Source organism: Gorilla gorilla, chromosome 16 (genome assembly GCF_029281585.2).
Source record: "Gorilla gorilla gorilla isolate KB3781 chromosome 16, NHGRI_mGorGor1-v2.1_pri, whole genome shotgun sequence".
Lineage (NCBI taxonomy): Eukaryota > Metazoa > Chordata > Mammalia > Primates > Hominidae > Gorilla > Gorilla gorilla.
The window spans coordinates 16,349,272-16,373,619 of NC_073240.2; the positions used below are offsets into that span (position 1 = coordinate 16,349,272).

At 45.6% G+C, this 24,348-nt stretch overlaps 1 protein-coding gene across 7 annotated transcripts in view; it reads right to left on the minus strand.

The window, feature by feature from the left end:
* Positions 1-24,348, minus strand: part of LOC129531450 (core-binding factor subunit beta-like) — a 78,253-nt gene that overhangs the window by 37,231 nt on the left and 16,674 nt on the right. Inside the window, exons 4-6 of one of the 7 annotated variants that reach the window (XR_008676681.2) lie at positions 4,672-4,778; positions 3,251-3,287; positions 773-865 (exon numbers count right to left, since the gene is read on the minus strand). The exons of 1 other annotated variant lie outside the window; for it this stretch is intronic. Coding sequence is in view for 5 of the 6 variants with exons in the window: in XM_055377394.2 (XP_055233369.1) it covers positions 831-865; positions 3,251-3,287; positions 4,672-4,746 (147 nt within the window). In the remaining variant the exon portion in view is untranslated. Of the gene's footprint in view, positions 1-123; positions 866-3,250; positions 3,288-4,671; positions 4,779-13,638; positions 13,883-20,109; positions 20,380-24,348 lie in introns of those variants that run through there. 5 more of the 7 variants (XM_055377394.2, XM_063698389.1, XM_055377398.2 and 2 more) reach the window with 5 other exon arrangements.

Genomic DNA, 24,348 nt, shown 5'->3' on the forward strand with positions numbered 1-24,348 from the left:
AAGATCACAATATTTAGAACAAATAGGTTTTATTCATGGTTGGTAAAAAATATGAAGGAGGACAAAGGCAATTTATATCAATAAAAAGGTCACTATAAATAAGTAACTCATAAATATTTATTAAATATGTATGCAAAATTCAGAAAGCAAAAACTTCAGAAGCATTTTTTACAATACAATTTATAATACTATTTTTTCAGCTGATGGAAGATCAAGTGAAAAAACATAAGTGAGATTTAGGAGGACATAAGCAATTAATGGAAGATAAGTAATATGTGTATATTTATTCAAATACTCATGGAATAATAGTCAAAGTGGACAAAGTATTGGGCCTCAATGAAAACCTTAGCATATTCCAAAAAGTAAAAATAGTGTATAATTTAGTCCATGATGACAATGTAATAAAACTGGAAATTATTTCTGGGAAGTGATATTGCCTGCAATTGTTAATTTCTACATTTTAAAAAATAATTATTCTATTATTTTGTTCAGTAAACATTGTACTTTTTTATAGGTAAAATATCAAAATACTCAAATATATACAAAAGGTTCATAATATATAATTTTAAAAATACCATACAAATATCAAACTTAGAAGAAGCAAAAACAATTCCCTCAATGAGTTCAGAATTTTATAATTAGATATTAAAAGGAGGGTAAGAAGTACATGTATAGTAACTGGACAGTGCACAGCCACAAGTTGGGTATAGCCCTATAAATTGTCTATTTTAAAGTATACATATATAGTAATTTGCTATTCAGAAATGTTGAATCATTTAAACATAATTTTATTATTACAGAAACAGTATATGTGCATCAGAGAAAAGTTTTTAAATGCAGAGGAGCAAAATGTGTTGAAATAGTCCTATAAACAAGAAAACACCATTGTTAGTACCTTTGCCTCTAGCCTTGCATATTATTTTTCATCAAATATACACTTTTTAACCTCTTTTTCAGTCAATAATTTTCATATTTTTATTTTCATGCATTTTCATTATATACAATATCCATGCTGTATTTAGATGTCTTTAATAAATTAAACATTTTTCTTTAGGGCTGATTTCTTTAAACCAGTCTCAGTGCAGTCCTGCACATTATATCTAATTGTCTACCCCTTAATTTTTTTTTAATTCTAGAATTACCCCCCTTTTTAAATGGTACTGACTTGTTGAAGGAAAGAGGCCAATTGACCTACAAAATGGCATACCTTGAGGCTTTGCTTGATTGCTTTCTGTATCTAAATTTACACCTAATGCCTTAATGGCTGCCAGTTAAACACGCTTGACTAGAATAAATCACAGGTGAAATTTTGTACCTCATGTTGTACTACATCAGAAAATTTGTAATGTCAGGTTGACCCACAGTTGAAACAGTAAAAGTGATCATTGGTTTGTGTGATATCTGATACCTGGTACTGATGTCATCTTTCAGTTAGATTGCCCTTTTTGCAAGTATGGGATGCTATGAAGGTCTACTTCCCCATAAGCCTTCACTTAATGAATTTTAGCAGCAATGATTCTCTTTCATATGCTTCCACTGAAATATAATATAATTGAATTGTGCAAATCATAATTGTATAGCTCAAGGAATCAGTTCAGAGTGAACACACCCATGAAACTATCAACCTGGGTCAAGAAACACTCAAAGGACACATAGGAGGCTCCTCATGCCCCAACCACACTATTTCCCTCTCCCTTCTCCCAAAATGTAACCACTCTCCTGATGTCAAATGGCAAAGAATAATTTACCCGCTATAAATAGACTAATACAGAATGTGTTTGTATTTGTTCCTCTTGTTCAAAATTATGATCAAGATTCACAGATGTTATTGTGTGTATCTTTATCATATTCATTTTGATAGATGTAAAGTAGTACAATCTATTCATACACCACTATTTATTCTTTCCTGTCTTGTTAGACATTGCTTTCCTTCTGTGGCTAAATAATCCATTTGTGAACATTGTTATAAGTTTCTATTACTGCATATGTGCATACAATTCTGTTGAATGCATACACAGAAATGAAATTCTTGGATCATACAGGACACATGTGTTCAAATGTTGTAGATAATATGAAACTTGTTTCCAAAGTGGTTGTTCGAAATTCATCCTGATAGCATAAGAGATTTCCAGTTGCTTCAAAACCACATCAACACTTTAAATTATTTTCTATCTTTTAACTTTTCTGGTGAATGTATAGTATTTCTGCTGATGGACTTAATTATTATTTAAGGACAAGTGAGGTTGGACGTCTTTTAAAACGTTTATTAGATATTTGTATAATCTCTTTTGTAAACTGCTTTTTCAAAATATCGCCCATATTCCTATTGGGTGGCCTCTCTTCTTCTTGTTCGAATTTTTATGTATTCTGCATATAAGCCATTTGTCAATTATATAAACCACAAATAATCTAGTTTCACTTGCTTTTGCTCTCTTATTGGTGCCTTTTTAGAGAAGAAAACTCTTTTTAATTTTAATACAGTTGAAATCATTAATGTTTTTCATATCCTGCTTAAGAAACCTTTGCCTTCCCAGGCCCTGAAGATATTCTTTATTATCTTATACAATTATTGCTTTTCCATTCCTGTTTAGATCCACATGAATGAAATGGTTTTGTGAATGAAGTGAGGTAAAAATCTAGATTTCTTTTCCATACCGATACAAGATTCTATACTGTTATATTTGTCTATCTATGCTTGTGATATTTACCTTTCTTCATTACTGTGGTTTATATTATAGCCTTGATATCTGGGACTGTAAGTACTTTGTTCTTTTTTGAGATGTTAGCTGTTCTTAGCCTTTTGCATTGTCATCTAAATTCTAGAATTCACATGTCAATTTTTGAAGATAAGCCTCTTGGAACTATGACTGATATTGTAATCAACAGATGAATTTAGGAAAATGGACATCTTTATAAATTTAAGTTTTCAGTTTATGAACACATTCTATCTCTTGATTTGTTTAGGTTTCATTCAATATTACCCAGTAAAGTTATATAGTTCTGTAGAGATTTGGCATATGTTTAATTAAATTTATCTCAAGCATTTGATGTTTTGATGCTGTTCAAAGGGGTATCTTTTTTATATTTTAATCTTCTATTTATTGTGTAAAGAAATACACTTTTTGAAATATTGATCTTATATCAGAAAAAACACAAAACTGTGATATTAATTCTAATAATTAAGTAGAAAATTATCTTGGACATTTCATAAACACAAATGTATAGTGTGAAAATGGGAGTGGCATTTTACCTTTCTGGTCTTCAGTCTTCTTGCCATCTTGCACTGGCTATGAATGGATTAGAATAAAGTGGGATGAAGTAATGATAATAAGTAATCTAGCCTCATATTTTATCTCGCAGACAAAATGTTTAAATTTCACATTATGAAGGATTTTGCAGCAGATTTGTTTTCTTTTTTTGAAGATTATGTTTATCAATTAAAATGCTACAGTTTGCTGAGGTTTTCAATTCTAAAAAATACTATTATCAGAGATTTTAGACAAACATCTGATTTTTTTTAATTCAGTAGTACATTGCACTAATAGACTTTTAAATGTTTTTGGCAAATTTGAGCAGAAGGACGATAACCTTTCAAACATGAAAGTTGCAAGAAAAGTATAAGAAACCACAAAGTATTTTTCTGAGATTTTCAGATTCACCAGGTGTTTATGTTTTGCTCCATTTATTTATGATTTTTCCTCCTCTCTCATTCTTCTCTTTTTTTAATTATTTAAGACTAATATGTCAAATTTGCCCTTCTACCCTGTTAGGGTTTCGCTGTGTCCCCACCCAAATCTCATCTTGAATTCCCACATGTGTGGGAGGGACCCAGTAAGAGGTAATTGAATCATGGGGGCATGTCTTTCCCATGCTATTCTCATGATAGCAAAGAAGTCTCAAAAGATCTGATGATTTTATACAGGGGAATTTCCCTGCAGAAGCTCTCTTCTCTTGTCTGCCACCATGCGAGACACGGCTTTCACCTTCTGCCGTTACTGTATTGTCAGGGAAAATACAGCCAAGATTATCTGCTCCTCAACCTGAAGTAAAATATAGATTCTGCCTAATTTTAGAACTGGTGTTAGCCAGGTGTGGTGGCTCACATCTATAATCCCAGCATTTTAGGAGGCCAAGGCAGCAGGGGAATCGCCTGAGTCCAGGAGTTCAAGACCAGCTGGAGCAATATGGCCAAACCCCATCTCTACAAAAAAAGCAAAAAAAAAATAGCTGGGTGTGGTGGCACACGCCTGTAGTCCCAGCTACTCAGGAGGCTGAGGCACAGGATCATTTGAACCCGGGAAGTGGAGGTTGCAGTAAGCCAAGATCGTGCCACTGCACTCCAACCTGGGTGACAGAGTACGATCCTGTCTCAAAATAAAAATAAAGAATAAAACCAGTGTTTCCACATCTGGAACTTTCTTTTCAAGTTTATATCACCTCTCCTTCCAAATCAGGTCTCCCCTCCTCCAGGAAGTACTCCTTGATTAAGCCAAAAATGTTTTAATTTTCACCACTTGTCCTATTACTCTGCATCCCCACAGCACTTGTAGTTTGTACTTATTCCCTATCCTGTTTAAGTGTGTGATCATCATCCTAACCATACTGCATAAGCAGGCACTATTTTAAGTAGGCTTGATAGATTACCAGAAATTGACAAGAAAAAATACACACCAATAAGAAAGTAGAAGAGGATTTTTTCTTTTCTTTTTGCTTTATCATAGAATTTCTTGTCTTGGTGCTTGCAAGCTGTGTAGCACAATGAGAGGAGAATGTGATTTCTGCAAAACATTTCAGGAAGCACAAAGTATCTGTAAATACCCAGGAATAATGACCATGTCTTTTATTTGTATTATTTTTCTAATTCCTCCGCTCTATAGGGTTTGCCCAAAGTCCTTGATTTAAGCCCTTGAGTGTTGATCGGCTGACTTAGCTTTGGATTGTGGTCCACTGAGATCGCTGGATCTTTTTAAGCTTTAGAGTTATGCCCTGCCATGTGGATGCAGGTGGAGGAAGGACTTCTCAGTGTGACCCATGAGAGGAGTGGCTCTCCTGGGCCCCAGGCCCCAGGCTGCATGCGTATGGGAGGGAGGAGGAGAAGCAAGGAAAGGAGGAGAGACAGAAGTATATACTGAGCTGGTAGTTGGGGGAAGGGTTGGCGGGTGCGGAGAAGGGAAGAGAGGAGTCTGGGCCAAGGCCAGATGTGTCTCCGTGGGGAGTCCTCAGAGTGGGCAGCTGGACGTCGCTCCATCCTTCCCGCCTGACGGATGGGTCTGCTTCGCAGGCACAAGCTGTCGGGCCAGGCCCTGCCAAGGCAGAACAGTGGCGCTTCTGTGCGCGCTGCTCCGCTCCGCTCCGGAGGATGGGGCTCGCCTGGGAAGCCAGGGAGTGATGGAAAAAGCAGATGTCCCAGAACAGGAGCCGCGGGGTCACAGAAGCACGCCTGCCTCCCAAAACAAGGAGCCACAGGATGAGGTGGGAGGGGACCGGGAATCAACGCGGGGGAGCGTTTGGGGGAAGTGTTGGTCGAAAGAAGAGAGGCAGAAGGACGCGCGCTGAAGGAGCCTGGGGATGAAGAGCTCCATGATTTGGCCACAAGCCCCCTCACCTTTAAGAACAAAGCTTCCTGCATTCAGTTGCAGAGTTTTGTTTCCCGGTCAGATGCTCAGAGACCTTCCAACCTGTCCTCCACTCCTCAGCCTTGCCCATCTCCAAGGGCATCTTCCGCGCCCTCGCCCGGGACTCGGAGCCCACCACCCTCCGCCTCCGCCTGGCCTGGCCCGGCCCGCGAGATCCCTGACACTCCAGTTCGGAATCTGGGATCCGCAGGCTCCCAGATCCGCCGCTGGCCCGGCTCCCACCCGCCGGTCAGCCGCCTCCCCCTCAGCGTTAATTAAAACTTGCGAGATGGAGAGGCTGGCGCAGGCGCCCCCGTTTAATTTGCAGCATCTTTCATGCTGCTGACGATCGTAAAGGGCTTTAATATTGAAATATGGGTCATTTTCCCAGCTCCAGCCCTCGCCGCGCCCTCCCCGCACCCCCACACCCAGCCACCCCGCGCTTGATGAAAGAGCCCCTGCAAATCCATTAAGGAGAGATAACTGAAAACTCCGGGGTGATATTTAAGACCGCGTGCCGACGCGGGGTGGAGGGCCTGACTGCGACCGCTTTGCCCATCAGTGCTGGTGCGTGCCAGTTCCCAGCGCTCTAGGCCCACCAAGGCCCCGCGGACGCCCAGCCAAGGCCCCCCATCTTAGCGGTGTCTCCTCACTCCCTGCACTCAAAGGGCTGGCTCTGCGCTATCCTGGCCCTGCCGAAGACTTGCCTGGAGACCCGAGTTCCAAAAGGAGCCACAGGGCACGCTGTGCGACAGATGCATTAGGGCCAGCATGCACAGGGGCCAAAGCATCTTGTCCCACTCCTTCAGCTTCGGTTTGGTGCACCAGCATCAGGCACTGCTCAAGCTTCTGAGTACAGCATCCCCTCTGCCTGCAAACTTTTCCCTCCAGCACTTTCTACTTGGGGAATTGCTGTTCCTCTTTCAAAACCAATCCAGTTCCACCCCAAGTAATGGTGCAGTGGGGTATGGAACGTGGGTGGGAGTATAGACATGCCAAGATCCTGGTGTGACCATTGTTGCAGCTGCATGATGAGGACACTATACTGCTGTTTTCATATGTTTTTAATGTTCCAGGACAAACATGTTTAGAAAGCAGCCGAAGCATCTTCTTTTACGCCTCCCTCTCCCATAGATACAGACTACCTGTTATCTTGTACATTGATATTCCTTAGCACATCGTGTTGCCATTATCTGTTTAAAGTCTTTCTGCCTACTCAGCTGTGACATCTTCAGGACAGGGATCAGGTCTAATTTCACTCAGCCCTTGCTCTAGGCCCAGTGCAAGGCACATAACATGCGCTCAGTAAACATCACTGAATAGGCTGCTCTCTGGGTACCTAGAAGTCTCTAGGGCTTAAGGTTAGGATACAAGCACACGGAAGGAGGGTAGGGCAAAGCGTGGAAGAGGGGTGGGGTCTGTGAGGCTGGGTTGGGGGTCATGTCTCTCTCCCACAATGACTGGCTTCAGGATGTTCCCAGAATGGGAAAAGGGTAGAGGACCCTGTTCTGCACTGTGATTTAGGAATCCTTAGGTCTCCACCTGGGACTTTTGGGGATGTTTCTCCACTTCACTCCATTTGGCTTACTCTCCCAATCAGGTTAGGCACACACACGCACACACACACACACACCACCACCACCACCACACACCTTAGGGAAAGAGTGGGAAAGAGGGAAGCAGAAGAGATTATTTGAAGACCTACTTGTGCAAAAGGCATGAGTAGTTCAGGCATTTCCATGGATACTCAGCTAACCCCCTACCACAGGGCCTTTCCTACTTACCCCTGTTGCACAGTCTTCCCAAACACTGTCCAACTCCCATACAGGGGTTATACTCACAGGATGGCACTATCGAGGAAGAGGGGGCTGTTCTGACTCAGCTCCCCTAACTGCACATTGGCCCTGAAGCCACAGTTGCAATGATGCCCTCTCTATGGCCAGAATGAGATCCAAACCATTCCAAAGTTCCATTTCCAAACAAGGACTCCTCGTTAGAACCACAAAATATCAGAGCTGGAGGCAACCAAAAGAGCACTGTGTCCCCTCTTAGTATCTATGGGGCAACTAAGACTTAGAAAGGGTCTGTGATGTGCCCCAGGTCACAAAGCCATTGGTAACTGGGCAGGCAGGGTGGCTCGTGCTTGAAATCCTAGCACTTTGGGAGGCCAAGGCGGGTGGATCATTTGAGTTCAGGAGTTCGAGACCAGCCTGGCCAACACGGCAAAACCCTGTCTCTACTAAAAATACAAAAATTAGTGGGCAGTAGTGGAGCGCACCTGTAATCCCAGCTACTCAGGAGGCTGAGGCAGAGGAATTGCTTGAGCCTGGGAGGCAGAGGTTGCAGCGAGCTGAGATCTTACCACTGCACTCCAGTCTGGGCAACAGAGTGCAACCCTGTCTCAGGAAAAAAAAAAGCCATTGGTAACAAAACCAGTGCTAGTGCTAGAATCCCAGCAAGTTAGTGGTGGAGCTGGAATTAGAATCCCAAGCTCTTGACCCACTTAAATATATACAATTGGTATTCGAAGTGCTTTTCACAAACATTATCTCATTTAATTCTCTCTCTCTCGATAGGATCTCACTCTGTCACCCAGGCTGGAGTGCAGTGACATGATCATGGCCCACTGCAGTCTCAAGCTCCTGGGCTCAAGCAATGCTCCCACATCAGCCTCAGGCACATGCCACCACACCTGGCTAATTTTTGTATGTTTGTAGAGACAGGGTTTCAGCATGTCGCCCAGGCTGGTCTTGAACTCCTGGGCTCAAGAAATCCTCCTACCTTGGCCTCCCAGAGTGCTGAGATTACAGGCATGAGCCACCATACCTGGCCTCATTTAATTCTCACAAACCTATGAGATAGCGTCACAATTCCCATCTACAGATGAGAAAAATGAGGCTCAGGGAGAGCCATGATTTGTCCAGTGTCATACACGGGTGGAAAACAGATCCAGGATTTGAACCCCAGTTTGACTGGCTCCAATTCCAGTGCCCTTTCCACTCACTTCCCCAGTATCTCCCCCTACACCCCACCCCGCCAAGTCAGGCCAGTTTCCCAGACACTCACCCTTCATTCCTGGACATCTCCAGCCAGAGGTCTTTTTTCTCCTTAGCCCAGCTTCCCCCACCCAGGGCAATGTTCTTTGCCCCAGATTTGGAGGTGGGGGTGTGGTAGTCCCCGCCGTGGTTCTGGGTACAGGCCTCCATGAACTGAAGCCATGCACAGCCTGGCCTCCCGTGCGCAGCCCTACTCCGGTTCGTGGCCACGGAGGCCTCAGCCATAAGTCCCCAGGTCTCGGCTCATAACCATTAGCAAGCGATTGGGCTCATCAGGACGCCTTTATGAGACTGGAGTCAAATAAATGGATTGCCGGAGGTCAGGAACAAGGGATCTCCTTGCCTTGCCTTCCTTTCGAGATGCTCCCACCACCCAGAGGTTGGCAGATTCTGTTTGACTCACAGCTGTATGTGGAAGTGGGGGCATTGTCACAGGGGGATAAAGATGTACAGTATCCCCTGGTACTCCACACCCATGGAAGGAAAAGCGCTTGGAGATGCACATCCTCAGATAGCCCACAGTCATTAGGGCTGGAGGAACACACACACAGAGGCACATATACACACTCAGACCCCCTCTCTGATTCAAATGCACTCTTCAGCAACCAACCCCCCAACCCCACCCACCTCACATCCTCTGATGTCCTCACACTCCATTCCTCCTGTGAGGTACTTCCTGAAACACTGCTTCTCAAACACCACTGCACACAAATGACCTGGGACCTGGTTAAAATACAGATTCTGACTCAGTAGATCTGGGGTGGCACCTGAGCTCTGTTTTCTAACCAGCTTCCAGGTAAGGCCAGGGCTGCTTCTCCAAAGATTTTAAGCAACGGTCCTCCCACATTGGAAGGGCAGGGGCTGTCAAAATGTAAAAGAGATGGGAGTGTGCAGTTTGGGAAAGCTCCTCTCCCACTCCCATCCCCCAAATGCTGCTGCGCACACCCAGGTGACTGAACTGTTTCTAGAATGCTGTTACCTCACTCTTTACATGGCTCCCTCTCATTCTTCAAACCTCAGCCCAAGTGTCACTTCCTCAGAGAAACTTTCTCTGACCACCCAATTTATTTTATTTTATTTTATTTTATTTATTTTATATTTTTTTGAGACAGAGTTTTGCTCTTATTGCCCAGGCTGGAGTGCAATGGCACGATCTCGGCTCATGGCAATCTCTGCCTCCTGGGTTCAAGAGATTCTCCTGCCTCAGCCTCCCAAGTAGCTGGGATTACAGGCATGCGCCACCACGTCTGGGTAATTTTTGTATTTTTAGTAGAGACAGGGTTTCTCCATGTTGGTGAGGCTGGTCTCGAACTCCTGACTTCAGGTGATCCGCCCACCGCAGCCTTCCAAAGTGCTGGGATTACAGGCGTGAGCCACCATGCCTAGCTGACCACCCAATTTAAAGGGTGCCTGCTCCACCCTGTCTGTGATTACCCACTTCACAACAGGTCTCAAAATTGCACATATCTATTTGCTAACTTGCTTACTTATTTTTTTGTCTGTTTCACTCTCTGAAATGTACGGTCCTTGAGTTCAGGGATAATGCCTGTTCCGTTTATTCATGAATTCTTGGCAACCGGTGCCTAGTGCATAGTAGATACTCAGTAAATATTGCTGGATAGGCCAGTCACAGGGGCTCATGCATGTAATCCCAGCACTTTGGGAGGCTGAGGCGGGCAGATCATTTGAGGTCAGGAGTTCGAGACCAGCCTGGCCAACGTGGTGAAACCTCATCTCTACTAAAAATACAAAAATTAGCTGGGCATGGTGGCACAAGCCTGTAATCCCAGCTACTCTGGAGGCTGAGGCAGGAGAATCACTTGAAACTGGGAGACACGGGTTGCAGTGATCCAAGACTGCCACTGCACTCCCACCTGGGTGACAGAGGGAGCCTCTGTCTCGAGAAAAATAAAAAATAAAAATAAAAATAAAAAATAAAATATTACCTGAAAGAGTATCTGAATCCAGGACTGAGGCCATAGGTAATCTGAGAAAGTATCTTGGAGGAAGGAAAATGGGAGGAAAAGAACATTGTGTGAAGGACTTAAGAAAGGTGACTCAAGGAAAGTGGGGAGGCAAGGGTATCCAGATAAGATTGGCCCCATTGGTCCTGGGTTGATATGACAGGGGTGAGGAAGGGTCCTGGAGGGAGAGATACTGGGGGTAGCAGCAGATGCTGCAGGGTCTCAGAAACCATGGCAGGCACTAAAAAGACACGTGGGCTTCCCTCCACCTCATGGACAAGGACCTACATTTATTCATTCTTTCCTACATTTGACAAATTCTTACTGAGATCTTATTAGGCGCCAGGCACTGTGTTTGGTGCTGAATATTCAGGAATGAGCACAATGGGTCTGGTTCCTACCCTCCTAGAGATTACAGTCCAGTGGGAAAGACTGACAGTGAACATATTAATATGTTACAGTTGGGCCAAGTCTACAAAGGATAAGGTATGGTAACAGGTATGATGGGTGGTTCCCTAGGGAGAAGTTTCCCTAGGGGGTGACAGTCACCCAGAGTGCTGATGGGTGGAGGTCTTCCTTGCCAGCTCCCTGCCAAGCTTTCGTCCTGGACATTCCTGCATTCCTCTGCACTGTCCCTTTAAGAGGAGCATCTCTTCCCTGAGCAAAGGCGGTTCAGGCACACAGCCTGAGCCTGCCAAGGTTGTGAGCCATAAATCAACGCTGGCACTCCCTTGGCAGTGTGCTTTCCTCTGAGCTGCCCAGATGGCAGGCAAGCCTGGGGCTCCAGGGGCAGCCAGGCACTCAGGAGGGGGGAGGCGGGCAAGGTGTGGACACAGCTGGGCCCCAGGCTCCTGATGGCAGCTGCCCACTTCTGTCTAAGGGCCCCAGGCCAGGGAAAATGCCAAAGTCCTTCTATTCTAGTCCCAGGGACCTTCTGACTCCCAAGTCAGTCTAGCATGGGGCTGTTGGGATTATTGTTCCCACGCCAGCCAGGGACCAGGGCCTCATAGGCATCCTCTGGGATCAAGGGTCTTGGATGACCTCTTGGGATCACAGTCTGCTCTAACATTCAACCTGAAAGTTCTGCCTGTGGTTTCACCTTCTTTCCTCTTGCTGTAGCTGACGTGTCTTCTTTTACCCTGCATGACAGATGAAAGACAGTAGCTCCCTATTTAGTGGGGGCTTTGGGACTGTGTGATATCTCCCTCCACCTTCACTTTAAGCCTCCCAGAAAAGCAGGATAAAAAGATGCTTCAAGGTCAGCTGGAGAGATGGAACTCTGCCCTCTTGGGGGTTGCCATCCCTCTGCCACCCTCACAGGTGCTGTGACAGAGGGAACATGTGTTGCTCCTACCCCAGAGGACAGAGACAACATCTTAGCAGCCACAGCCCCACAGAGCTGGGCTCAGCAGGCCTTGACAGAACTGGAAAGGCAGCCGCTCTCCTGGGCCTGGGCCTGGCCTGAGCCTGGGTTGTGGGCGGAAGGGTGGAAACAAAGCCTGTAGACCCCTCCCAGAAAGGAATCAACAGGCTTGACTGCTCTCCCCATGCTCACTCCCAAACAGTAGAACAGTGGAAAATTCATGGGTTCCAGAACAATAGAGATTTCCTGGGATGTCCTTGTCCTCAGATTCTCTGTGAGAAGTCAGAGTTTACAAGTCCTTAGAGATTCTTTCTCACACACTCATCATACAGATGAGGAAACTGAGATGCAGAGAAGTTCACCCAGGTCTTTTTCAGGTTGTTTTTACCACACCACATTTGCCACATGAACAGAAACTCCCAGAGCTACCACTAAGCAGGATGTATTAGACTCTAAAGGTAGCAGCATAGATGGAGGTTAGATAACAAGTAGAACTTTCTCAGAATAGTAGGTCACAGAAGAAGATGAGAAGCAAAGTAAAGAAAGTGCATTCTCTAAAACAGTGGGGTGCGGGTGGGAGGGATGGAGCCAAAGAATCAGGTTAGAATTTTGCAAAAAGATAGAAATATAGAGAACACAGGAGAGGGAGCTGGCATAGAGCCCAGAGCAAGGACAACTGGGGTGTGGAGCTTCTGGGGTTCTTCATTCAGGACCCCTAGATTTCATCTGTCCCAGGCTTCTGGGTATCACCAGTAGTTTAAAGTCAGGCCTTATCTGGGCTGATTCTCTTGGCTTTCTCCTTGTTCTCCCGGGATGGCTTATCTGGCTGCCGGAGTCATTTGTCGTCTCTAATTTGTGTTTAAATTAAAGTTCCCACAAACAGAGGTTTAATGTGCTGTTACCAAGAACTCCCAGGCCCCCTGCAGCTCTGGGAAGTTGAAGGGGCTGGGGAGAAGAGGTCAGTCTGTGCGCATCCCATCGAAGCTGATCCCACTGGCATTGGACCTGGAGTGGATAGCCCAACTAAGTGTCTCCGTCCTTGCTGCTCCATCCAGAATGGTGATGACAGGGGGCAGGGCAGGGAAAAGCATGCTCACAAAGGGCCTGGGACCAACATGCCTGTTCAGGGGCTCCTGGGTGGCTGTTCACCCTTTTTCAGGATGGTGAGGAGAAGGCAGGGGAGGTGGGCAATGAGAAGAGGGCAGGGGGTGGAAAATAAGGAGAGAGCAGGAGGCTCCATTCTGTAACACTTGTGTATGGCGCTCATTGTGTGCCAGCACTGTTCCTGGGCACCTCATAACTACAAATTCAACCTTCTACACAACCTGTAAGGCAGGTGTTATTAACATTAGCCCCATTTTTATAGATCGGGAAACGGAGGCATGCCCAGTATCACACAGCTAGTAAGAGGCAGATCCAAGGAGTCAAGCCAGTGCCGTCTAGCTCCAGATTCCCAGCGCTATGCTGACACTTAAGCCAAGATTTATCTGTCACCCTCCCAATCCCTTGATCACAAGGTGAGGCTTCTCTTTGCCAGAGAAACTGAGACAAAGTGAAGCTCCAATCCTGCTCCCCATACCTTTACCTCTCTGGGCCACAGTCTTCTCATCTGTAAAATGAGGATAAGATACTAGGAGGGGTTGAGGGTCTGGGAAGGTTTAATGAGACAGCTTGTCAGTGACCAGCACAGGGAAGGTCCCCAGCAGTGGCTGCTGCTTCTCTGTAGTCTAACCATGAGCCTTCCTGCTGTGCCTTCCTGCACTGCCTCTTAACTCTGCTTTCAAAGGAGCTAGCGGCAGTGATCCTCGCCCCTTAAAGAAAACCCTCAGGAGAGCGTTGTTCCTCATTCATTTGTCCAAATTCTCCCTCTTCCTCTGGGAAACCCTGAAAAAGAGGGATAATAAAGCTGAACTGGAACCCCAACCTGCTCTGTCCCCACCTCCCCTGCACCCAGGTGAGCCAGTCAGGGTGGCAACAGAAAATAAATGACACATTCGAAAGGGTTTCACTGAAGGGTTTAGTGATGTGACAGTTTCTAAAGGCATAGACCAGATGAAGAAAACTAATAAGGGCTAGTGTGGCACCAGGATAGAAATATCTCTACCAAAGCCCGATGCCAACTCTGGTCACGGGACACAGGAGAGAGGCCACTCAGCAAAGCTGTGACCATGGAGGAAACACAACCACCACCAGAGCTTCAGGCAGGCAAAAAAGGGGGCTGACAGGGAATGGGGGAAACAAATACCCTGACTCCTCTCTCCCCCTTCTCAGCCGGGACCTCTATTGGCCGAGAGATCAGGGGGCCCAGGTAACACAGTCTGCAGAGGTCAGCCTCCCTGGGCAGAGCAGCACAGAGAACACAGTGGGTCAAACAGAAAACCATCCCCATCCCATCCCACCTGCGAGTCCCTGCTCTGATACCAAAGCCTTCTCTCTGCTGCTTTATTGCCACCACTGTCACTGCCTGCAGCCAAACAGTGACTGACAGGGAAGGAGAGTCAAGACTCCTTCAAGGCAAATACTCCAGCTCACAAGGAAGGTGGGATCCAGGCAGAGGGCAGCTTGAGGGAAGAGGGCTGTGTCTGAAGGGCAGCAGGGCAGGGACTGCCCACTGCCAGCATGGAGAGACAAAGAGAAGGACCGCACTGGGGGTGAGGATGTCAAACGGTGATAGAAAATGACTCTCTTTCCTCGGCATATGATACAAATCACTGTGGATCTTCCTTCCTCCTCCCCTCTCTAGACCTGGAGCCCCTGTGGGGAAGGGATTTTGTCTTGTTCATCCTTGATATCTAGCACAGTGCCTCTTAGGGGCATAATCAGAATTTATTGAATAAATAAACAAATAGCTATGTAAACGAATGAACAAACCCATTTGCAGCTCATATGCACGGCCCTGGGCCCTGGTCAGGGAGCACTGTTGAATGAATGACATGCAGCATTCCTACCGAAGTTTTATTTCAATCAGTTCCATCATCTACCACCTCAAGTTTCCTTTCAGCCACTCAGTCAGGGGCCACACAGCCCACGTTTGTCTCCACGCTGGCCAGAGGCTGTGCTTTGATGGCACCCACTCAAATGTGCACTGACCTCATCTAGCTCCTCCTGATGGAGGAATAAGGGGAGTAGCAAGTGACTTCCTTTCTCACAGCTGCCTTTCTGTGAGCTCTTTCTTGAGAGAAATCTTGATCCATGGCAAACCGTCTGTGGTATTCTCGGCTGTAGCCCTTGGTGGGAGATGGGAGGAGGGAATGACAGTGCCAAGGAGGCAGCTGAAAGATCATCACCCTGGGAGCCACAGTTCTGGCTTGCTTTTTCCAATGGGCCATAAAAACTGAGGGAGGCAGGCGGAAGCAGGGGCACCAGACTAACAAACTAGAGTTTCTAGTCCCCATGCGAAGCACACCTGGCAAAGTGGTTAGACACAGATGCTGGGGCTGGGCTCAAGATCCCTGTTCTACCACCTGCTGGCTGTACAACCTTGGGCAAGATACTTGATTACCATGCCTCAGTTTCCACATCTTAAAAAATGTGAATAACAGTAATGCCTACTTCACATGGTGGTGAAAAAGTAGGTGAGTTAATAGTTGTGAGATACAGCCAGGCCTGGTGGCATGGGCCCATAGTCCTAGCTACTCAGAAGGCTGAGGTGGAAGGATTGCTTGAACCCAGGAGTTCAAGACCAGCCTGGGTAACATAGCAAGACCGCTCCCCCTCTTTTTTTTTTTGAGATGGAGTTTCACTCTTGTTGCCCAGGCTGGAGTGCAATGGCATGATCTCGGCTCACTGCAACCTCCACCTCCTGGGTTCAAGTGATTCTCTTGCCTCAGTCTCCGGATTCCAGGGATGAACCACCACACCCAGCTAATTTTTGTTTTGCATTTTTAGTACAGATGGGGTTTCACCATGTTGATCAGGCTGGTCTCGAACTCCTGACCTCAGGTGATCTGTCCACCTCGACCTCCCAAAGTGCTGGGATTACAGGTGTGAGCCACTGCGCCTGGCTGCAAGACACCCATCTCTCTAAAAATGAAAGTTTTGAACTATTTAGGAGAGTACATGATCCATGGTAAGCTCTATATAAATTTTGTTACATAAAATTAAGGTTCTAGTCCCATAAACTTTTTTCTGTAATAAGCTGCTCAGCCTTAGATACCTCTCATATTTGCTGTGAGAAGTGAACAAATGCATGTGAAAACTGTAATGTGTTTATAATTTTTATTATTTGTCATCAAGATCATGTAAGAGACCTGATTTAGCAGAGGGTGAAGGGATGCGAAAGGGGCTGTCAGTCATCATGTTTTGATTATCTGCCTTGTTAAGGTCCCCTTCTTGTCAACATCATCAGTGCTTTGGCTTGTTCAAGTCTTTTGTTGACAATATCCAGGCCTCTCATGGTCCCTCCCACACACAACGGGCCGCACAGCAAGGGCTGGAAGGAAAAAGCCTTTGAAAGCAAAACGGGTCCTTTCCTTCCTTAGCCTTGAAGCGGGAATAACCACTAGACAGAAGGCTGTGAGGGAGGACTCTGGCTCTTCGCCTGTGGCTGCTTTGCCTTTGGGCAGGAGGGGAAACTGATCAGCTCCCTCTGTGGTAGGGCCGCAGGAAGAGATGTTGGCATTTGTTATGAAGTGCTAGGAATAAAAACACATACATGGCCGGGTGCAGTGGCTCACGCCTGTAATCCCAGCACTTTGGGAGTTGGGGCGGGTAGATCACAAGGTCAAGAGTTTGGGACCAGCCTGGCCAACATGGCAAAACCCCGTCTCTACTAAAAACACAAAAATTAGCCAGGCGTGGTGGCGGGCACCTGTAATCCCAGCTACTCAGGAGGCTGAGGCAGGAGAATCACTTGGACTCAGGAGGTGGAGGTTGCATTGAGCTGAAATCATGCCATTGCACTCCAGCCTCGGCAACAAGAGCAAAAATCCATCCCCAAAACAAACAAACAACAAAAAAACAGAAAACAAAACAAACAAAAAAAAAAACAAAAAAAGAACCCATACACACATACTTATCCCAGTGTCCAGAGCAAATGTTCTGCCGCTTACTGGTATGGGTGTGATTTCAGATAGCTACTTAAACCCTGAGTTTCAGTTTTTCTCTTCTTCAAAATGGAAATATTGATGCCTAATTCAAAGGGTGAAAATTAATGAACTATAGAAACCCCTTGGTGTATGTCTGGTCCAATAAATGGTAGCTCTTATTAGCTAACATTTTGTAATATCTGCCCACTATCTCCTCCAAGGGATGGAGAAGTAATGCTGACTTCCAGACTAGGAAAGATAGTGGTAGCAGAAAGTGATTTACAACTCTGACTTTTTTCACATTTTCTTTCCAGAGCACATAGTAAGTTCTTGTTGGTTCATTCGTTCATTGAACAGTGTTTAGAAGTTTGAACAAGCTTGAACAACTTGCCATCATTTTGTTCACTTGTATTCATCTTACTCTCACCACTGGAACTGCAAGGTCCATGAGGGCAGAGGCAGTGTCTGTTGCTGGGTGAGTGACTGGATTGACCTCAAAGCATGTCTGAAGACTGAAATGGGCCAGGCAAGGAGATGGACACTGGAGGCCTGGATTCTGGGCTCAGTCATACCTCGAGGAACATAACTTTCTCTCGACTCTGGAGTCTTCACAGACCTCCCTTCTGCTGTGAGGCACTGGAGAATCACTTGAGACCAGACTCAGGGAACTCTTCCCTGATGGGAAGACATTCATTCATCCACTCCATGTCTCTGAAGCCCCAAGAGAAGGATCTGAATCCCCTAGTCTGAAGAGTCAGCAAGTTTCCAACATAGCAATCATGATAAAAAGGGAGAATTGATAAAGGAGGGAGCAGCCCCACCTCAGTAACAACAGAGGGAGGAAAATTCCAGCTAGTACATGTACTTAATATGAAAGCAGACATGTGCCAAGACCCTTCTTTCATGGATATTAGGTGTTCCCAAATATAAGAAACACCCATTCTTGCCCACAGGCCTCACTGGATACTATCCAAGATGTCTAGAGAATAAGAGGAAAGAGAGAATCATAATATCTAAAAGGTGGAAACAACCCCAATGTTCACCAATGGATGAACGGATAAACAAAGTGTGACATATCCATAAAATGGAATATTAGCCTTGAAAAGGAATGAAGTAGTGATAAATGCTACAACACAGATGAACCTTGAAAACACTATGCTCAATGAAAGAAGCTAGTCACAGTAGGTCTCTTATTATATGATGCCATTCATATGAAAGTCTGGAATAGGGAAATCTACAGAGACTGAAGGTACATTAGGGATGTTAAGGGCAAGAAGGAATATGGGGGGATAGGGAGGTGATAGCTAAAGGTTACAAGATTTCTTTTTGAGGTGATGAAAATATTCTAAAATTAACTATGGTGATGGTTTGACATACCTGTGAATATACTAAAACCACTGAATTGTACATTTCAAATGGTGAATTGTATGATGCATGAATTATACCTCAAGAAAGTTGTTTTTTAAAAAGACAGCATAAGGGGTAGGGGGAAGTTGAGATGAAGCAGGAAAACTGTGATCAGAAACAAAGCTCAGGGGCTGTCTGGCCTGGCTGCCCCAAGTCAAAGCCTGCATTTCATACAGGCAATGTTAGGGTAGCACCCAAGCCACGATTCGGAAAGATAAATTGACCCCAGAAGGTATAGGGCTGGGTCCCTTCTCCCCTAACAGCTCCCTTTCTGTGTTTTTTCTGGCACAATAAACTCTGTCATCTTGCATAAATAGGAGAAATTTATGGCAGTTTCCCTCTTCTTCTCCCTGGTGGGCTACTAGGAAAGGTCCAGGGGGAGGAGGGAGCCTGAAATTCCAAAAATATAAATGTGGAAAGACTGGAGGGGGTCGAGGATTCTCTTTGCCTGCCTTGGCTCTGGCCCCAGCTCTTTCCCTTTGCATGTTTGACCATCTGGGTGATGAGGAGGGTAGAGAACTGGTGCAGCCCGTTCTCTCTGCAAGCCCAAAAGAGATGGGTCCCAAAGCAGATATCCGACAGGAGGGGCACAAGGGAAATCAAGGAAATAGGCTTGGCTGTCCCATGAAATTATTGGAGGAGACACAGACCACTGCCCTCCTTCCTGGATTTGGCTATTTTTGTACTTCCCTGTTTGTTGAGGCAGCCTGATACAGTGGGAAGAGAACTCGTCCTAGATTTACAAAGATTGATACAGAAAGTAAGTGTGTGACCTTAAGCAAGTCATGTCTTCTCTCCGGGCCTCACTTGTAAAAAGAGAGAGGGGAGTGAATTTATCAGGGGTTTTCAAATGAGTTTAACTCTGGGGTCGTTCCTTCAAATAAAACTGTATGTAGTGACCCAACATGAACACGAGCCTGCTGAGCTTCTGGAAGGTAGGAATGGGAGTCTCAGGGCCCTGTGGTGAATGGCGAGAGGCTTGTCCAAGCACAAGATGATCTCCATGGCTTTTCCAGCCCTGTCCTCAGGAGGGATTTGCCCCCATGGTGAAGAGGCTCAGTTCTGCACACCCAGTGGGCTTGAAATACAGTTCCACCCCCTCCTGTGTGTCCCTCAGCACATAACTTACCTTCCTTGAACCTGTTTCCTCGTGTGTAAACTGGAATAATAGTAACACATATCTCAGAGGATTGTCACATAGATTACACTAAATAATGTGCGTAGAGTCCTTCGCATACTATCTGGCCCAATAAATATCATTATAGTTATTCCGTGATCTGATGTAATCAGTTTTTTGAGACAGAATCTCATTTTGTAGCCCAGACTGGTGCACCATGGCATGATCTCAGTTCACTGCAACCTCCACCTCCGGGGTTCAAGCAATTCTCCTGTCTCAGCCTCCCAAGTAGCTGGGATTACAGGAGTGTGCCACTGTGTCCAGCTAATTTTTGTATTTTTTAGTAGAGATGGGATTTTACCATGTTGGCCAGACTGGTCTCAAACTCCTGGCCTCAAGTGATCCGCCTGCCTCAGCCCCACACAGTGCTGGGATTACAGGCACGAGCCATCGCACCTGGCCTGATATAATCTTTTTAATTTGAAATATCTGGTGTGAGAAGGTGAATTAGAAAGGATGACGGCAAAACTGCTATAACACAAAGGCCCCAAAACACAGTAGCATATAGAAAACAGAAGTTTATTTCTCACTTAGTCTGGGAGGAAGCGGTTCCTCCTAGTCAGCAGGCACCTAGTCAGCAGTCAGCACCTAGTCAGCACTAGCCACCTAGTCAGCAGCTTCCTCCTAGTCAGCTGCCTCCTAGACAGCAGGCAGCTCTCTTCCTCCTAGTCAGTCAGGGATGTGTGTTCCTTTCATACCTTTGCTTTGTCTTCTCTTAGGGATATCTTTTCAGTTGCCTTGTCAAAGCTGTCTCAGGCACATCTGCCCAGCTCATGAAAGAGAGAACACAAAGGAGAATTTACTCAATGCCGTCAGGCTTTGAGGACATGCTCACCTCACATTCCCCTGTGTCTACACCTGGCAACAAGAGCAGCTGGGAAATGGAGTGTCCAGCTGGGTGTCCCTCCACCCTCGTGCAGCAAGGAAAGAAGAGATTTTAGTGGACAATGGGCAGTCTTAATCCAGGGCTCAAACCCACACCTGAGCTGTCCTCTTCCTCTTCTCTTCCTAAAGGAAGGGAAATAAACTCTACAGCCCAGAAAACAATGTGACCACCCATCCCCTACCCAATCAGGTCCCTGCCATTCATCCCAAGATCAGCTGTCTTGGGAAAGTGGCTTGGAAGCCTCCCTCCAGAAAGACCACCCTTCTGTCCATCTTCTTCACATGGGTGGATGTGAGAAGTTTCTGTCCCCACTGCCTGCCTGCCACTCCCTGTCTCAGTTTCAGCTCACGCTCTAGCCCTTTGTTCCCAGTCACCAAGAGTGACTACAAACGCGGGGGAACAGGAGGACCTGAAACAGTCATGGAAATTGAGACTGGGACACAGAAGCCATGCTCAGAGGCAGCCTAGGTGAGGGTTCTGATGCCAGGAAATCCAGCTACTACTGTGTAACCTAAAGCGGGGATTAAGCTCTCAGAACTTCAGTGAACTCTTTTGGAAATAAGGATAAGAAACCCACTTGTCAGGGCTGTTGTGAACATCAAATGTGATCATGTATGTACCTAGTACATAGTATGCCTTCAATAAATCGTAAGGCAAACCCAAGGCAAATTCAATTCATGTCCATTACTCTGACCCAGTCTTTGCATAAATTCTTTTTTCTTCTCCTTCCTTGTCAATGCATGGCTCCCTCCCTCTTCTTTACTTCCTATCCTCATTCCCCTACCATCTGAACCCTGATCTGGAATCTCTTTTCTCAGGAAATCTTCCATGATTGAAAAATTCCTGCCTGGCCCCTTCTCACTCCAATACTCTATGTTCGCCCATCTTCCATCTACCCCATGGTCCTGGCCCAACTTTACACGTGTCCCATCTCTCCCTTCAAAAAGCATGCAGCAGTGGAAGGGCTTTAAGTTTGTCATCAAGCAGATCAGAGTTCAGATGCCAACTCTGCCAAGTTCTAGCTTTAGGACTTTGTCAGATCACTTCCCCTCTTTGAATCGCTGTCTTCCCAACCCTCTGGTGAGGTCAAGTGTGTGGGGGCTGGTACATAAACGATATTTAATCTCCTCTGCTCTACCCAACCTCCCCCAACTCACATTCCCAGGACTAACTCTCTACTAAAGGGAGTTATTAGACCAAGAAAGTAATTCTCCCATTACCAGCCCCACTCCAACCCTGCACAGGCAAAAAGAAGTGACTTCGAGTCTATGGGTCTTGGAGGGACCACCAACCCAAGATCTAGAGCAGAGGAAGGACTTGGATATCCCAGCTTCCAGGGTCATAGGATCTCTCCCCAAGCCCTCATATGCAGCCCCAGTTGCAGGACTAGCTTCAGGGATAGGAGTGAAAGAGTTGATCTGATTCCAATCTTAGCCTGTAAGTAGTAGCTCACCTGTGCCTCTATTTTCAACCTTCCTAGATCAGAAGAGCAACAATATCAATGACAACTAATGCTTACATAGTGTTTCCTATGGGATAGGCATTGTTCCAGGCTCTTCATACATATAACTCGTTTAATCCTGACACCAGTCTTTGAGCTAGGTACTATTAACCCCGTTTTACAGACAAGGAAACTAAAGCACAAGGGGTTAAGTAACTTGCCTAGGTCATACAACTCACATAAGGCATGACTGAGATTCAAAACCAGGCCGTCTATCTCCAGAATCCATCCTGTTAACCACTCTGCCATAAAAAGAGCTAACATTTACTGGCAGTTTCTATGTGCCAAGCACTGTGGAAAACACATGGCATGTATTTCTTCTAATTCCAAATAACCCCGAGATAAGTTCTATTATTAGTATCCCTGTTTTACAGGTCAAGAAACTAAGGCAGAGAGAAAAGTTAAGCAACTTGCCCTGAGTCACACAGCTAGATATTAATAGTTTCAGAACTCCTAGCTGTTTTGCCTCAAATCCCACCTCCCCACCCCTGCTCAAAGCCCCTCCCCTTCTAGGTGGGTTGTTTAGTTCCTATCACCAGTTCTTCACAAATCGGCTTTACCCCCCACAGCCTACAACAACCCTTGTTCTCCAAAACTCCTGTTGACCTCTGTCCCTTTCCCTTCCCACTTTCTCCCTAGTCCCTCTGCTCCCCACAAGGTCCCCCAAACCATTCTGTCTCTCTCCCTCTGCTCCCCACCCACCCTCCCCCACAACTCCTGCTGAAACAGATGAATTTCACCAAAAAAGACCATCAGACTTTCCCCAAGCAGGCCCCCACTGTGCCTGATCGCACACCCCCAGGGGAGGCACCACAGTGGCTAAGCTGGAGAGCCAGAAATAAAATCCTCATTCTACTTCCCTGCCCCCTCTTCCCATCACTCATCTGGGAATCCAGGGTGCAGAAGGGAGCTAAAGTGCAGAGCATTCATTTAATATTAACAAATTGAAATGAATTCTTTGAATGCCAGTTAACTTGGAGCGGCCCCTTATTAATAGTAATTTAGATTCATACTTGGGAGATGCAGGGACGGGGGCTGGGCCAAATGTGCCCAGAATGTCAATGTGACTGGGGAACTGAAAGGGGAGGGGCGGCAGTTTTACTTCTGCCCAGTTGGGTTCTGTATCCCTGAGAGAAATAGACAGTCACTGGAGGCGGATCTTTGGGAAACACAAATTACTCTTGTAAGTTTATTTTTGTTACTTCAAGAAATCTGAATACTTTGAAGCCATGTCACACCATTTTAAGAGTTTATTTTCACAGTAATGTTAAAAAGAAGAATTTCCTCAGAGCTGGGATTTACTTCAAACCCTCTCCTAAGCCAAACCTTACTGACCAAAGGGACAAGTCCCCGGGCCAGCTCTCTACCCTTCTTTGTTCAGAGCTAGAGCCAGAGATCAATATGGGCTTCCCCAATCCCTGCCCCTTCTACCTTACCCAAAACTAAAGGGAAGAATCAACACTGTGTGTCTCTCTGAGAAGTCTCCCCCAGGAGGTAAAAGACCCAAAGGGCTGACCCCTAAGCTAACAGCTTACATTTAAGGAAGAAAAACAATCTGCCTTCACTTTTCTGAGAATTTAGGGAAAAAATGAGAACTTAAAATTCAATTTCATGTATCAGAGTTCTCCAGAATACAGCCAAGTGGAAAGAACTTAGTCCCAAATGAAAAACTTGAACAGAAATTCTGCTCTCACTCGTTTTGCCGGCTTGGAGGTCAGACTGGAGGTGTCCTGAACTAGAACCAGAGCATAAGTTCTGACCCAAGAAGGACACTGTCTACTTCCCAGGCATCCCTCCTTGGCTGGGAGGAGAGGGGAGGATGAGTCCGTTGGAAGCTGAGAATTGTGGAAGCTGGGGATGGGAGTTCTGAGATCGAGGAGGCAGGAGCGTGAAGGAGGTCAGGGAAAGGCAAGTAAATCTACTAACCATTGCAGTTTATAAAATAAAAACCTTAAAAATGGTTTAACATGCAAAAGGTTAAATTTTAAAAAGAGGTCAGGTTTTAAAGAAGGTAAAATACCTCAAATTTAAACATAATAAAAATGAGGAAAATACACAAAACATTTCAAGCAAATTGTTCTTCAGAAGAGGAGAGGTTGGAATTAATCAAAAGACCTTTTTTATACACCCCCCCAAGAGTTTCCCAAACAATAAATTCATTTACAAAACAAAAAGAGGAATCAACACAAAACCTCATCCACATACAGAGAAAAATAAATTGTGGTGATTCTGTAACAGCTGAAAAACTAGTGAGGGAGGAGAAAAATGAATAAACTCCAAATCCATTAGGTGATATTTATAAATAGCAAAATTGGAGGATGGAATGGAGAAAGGAGTTCAACTTATCATTAA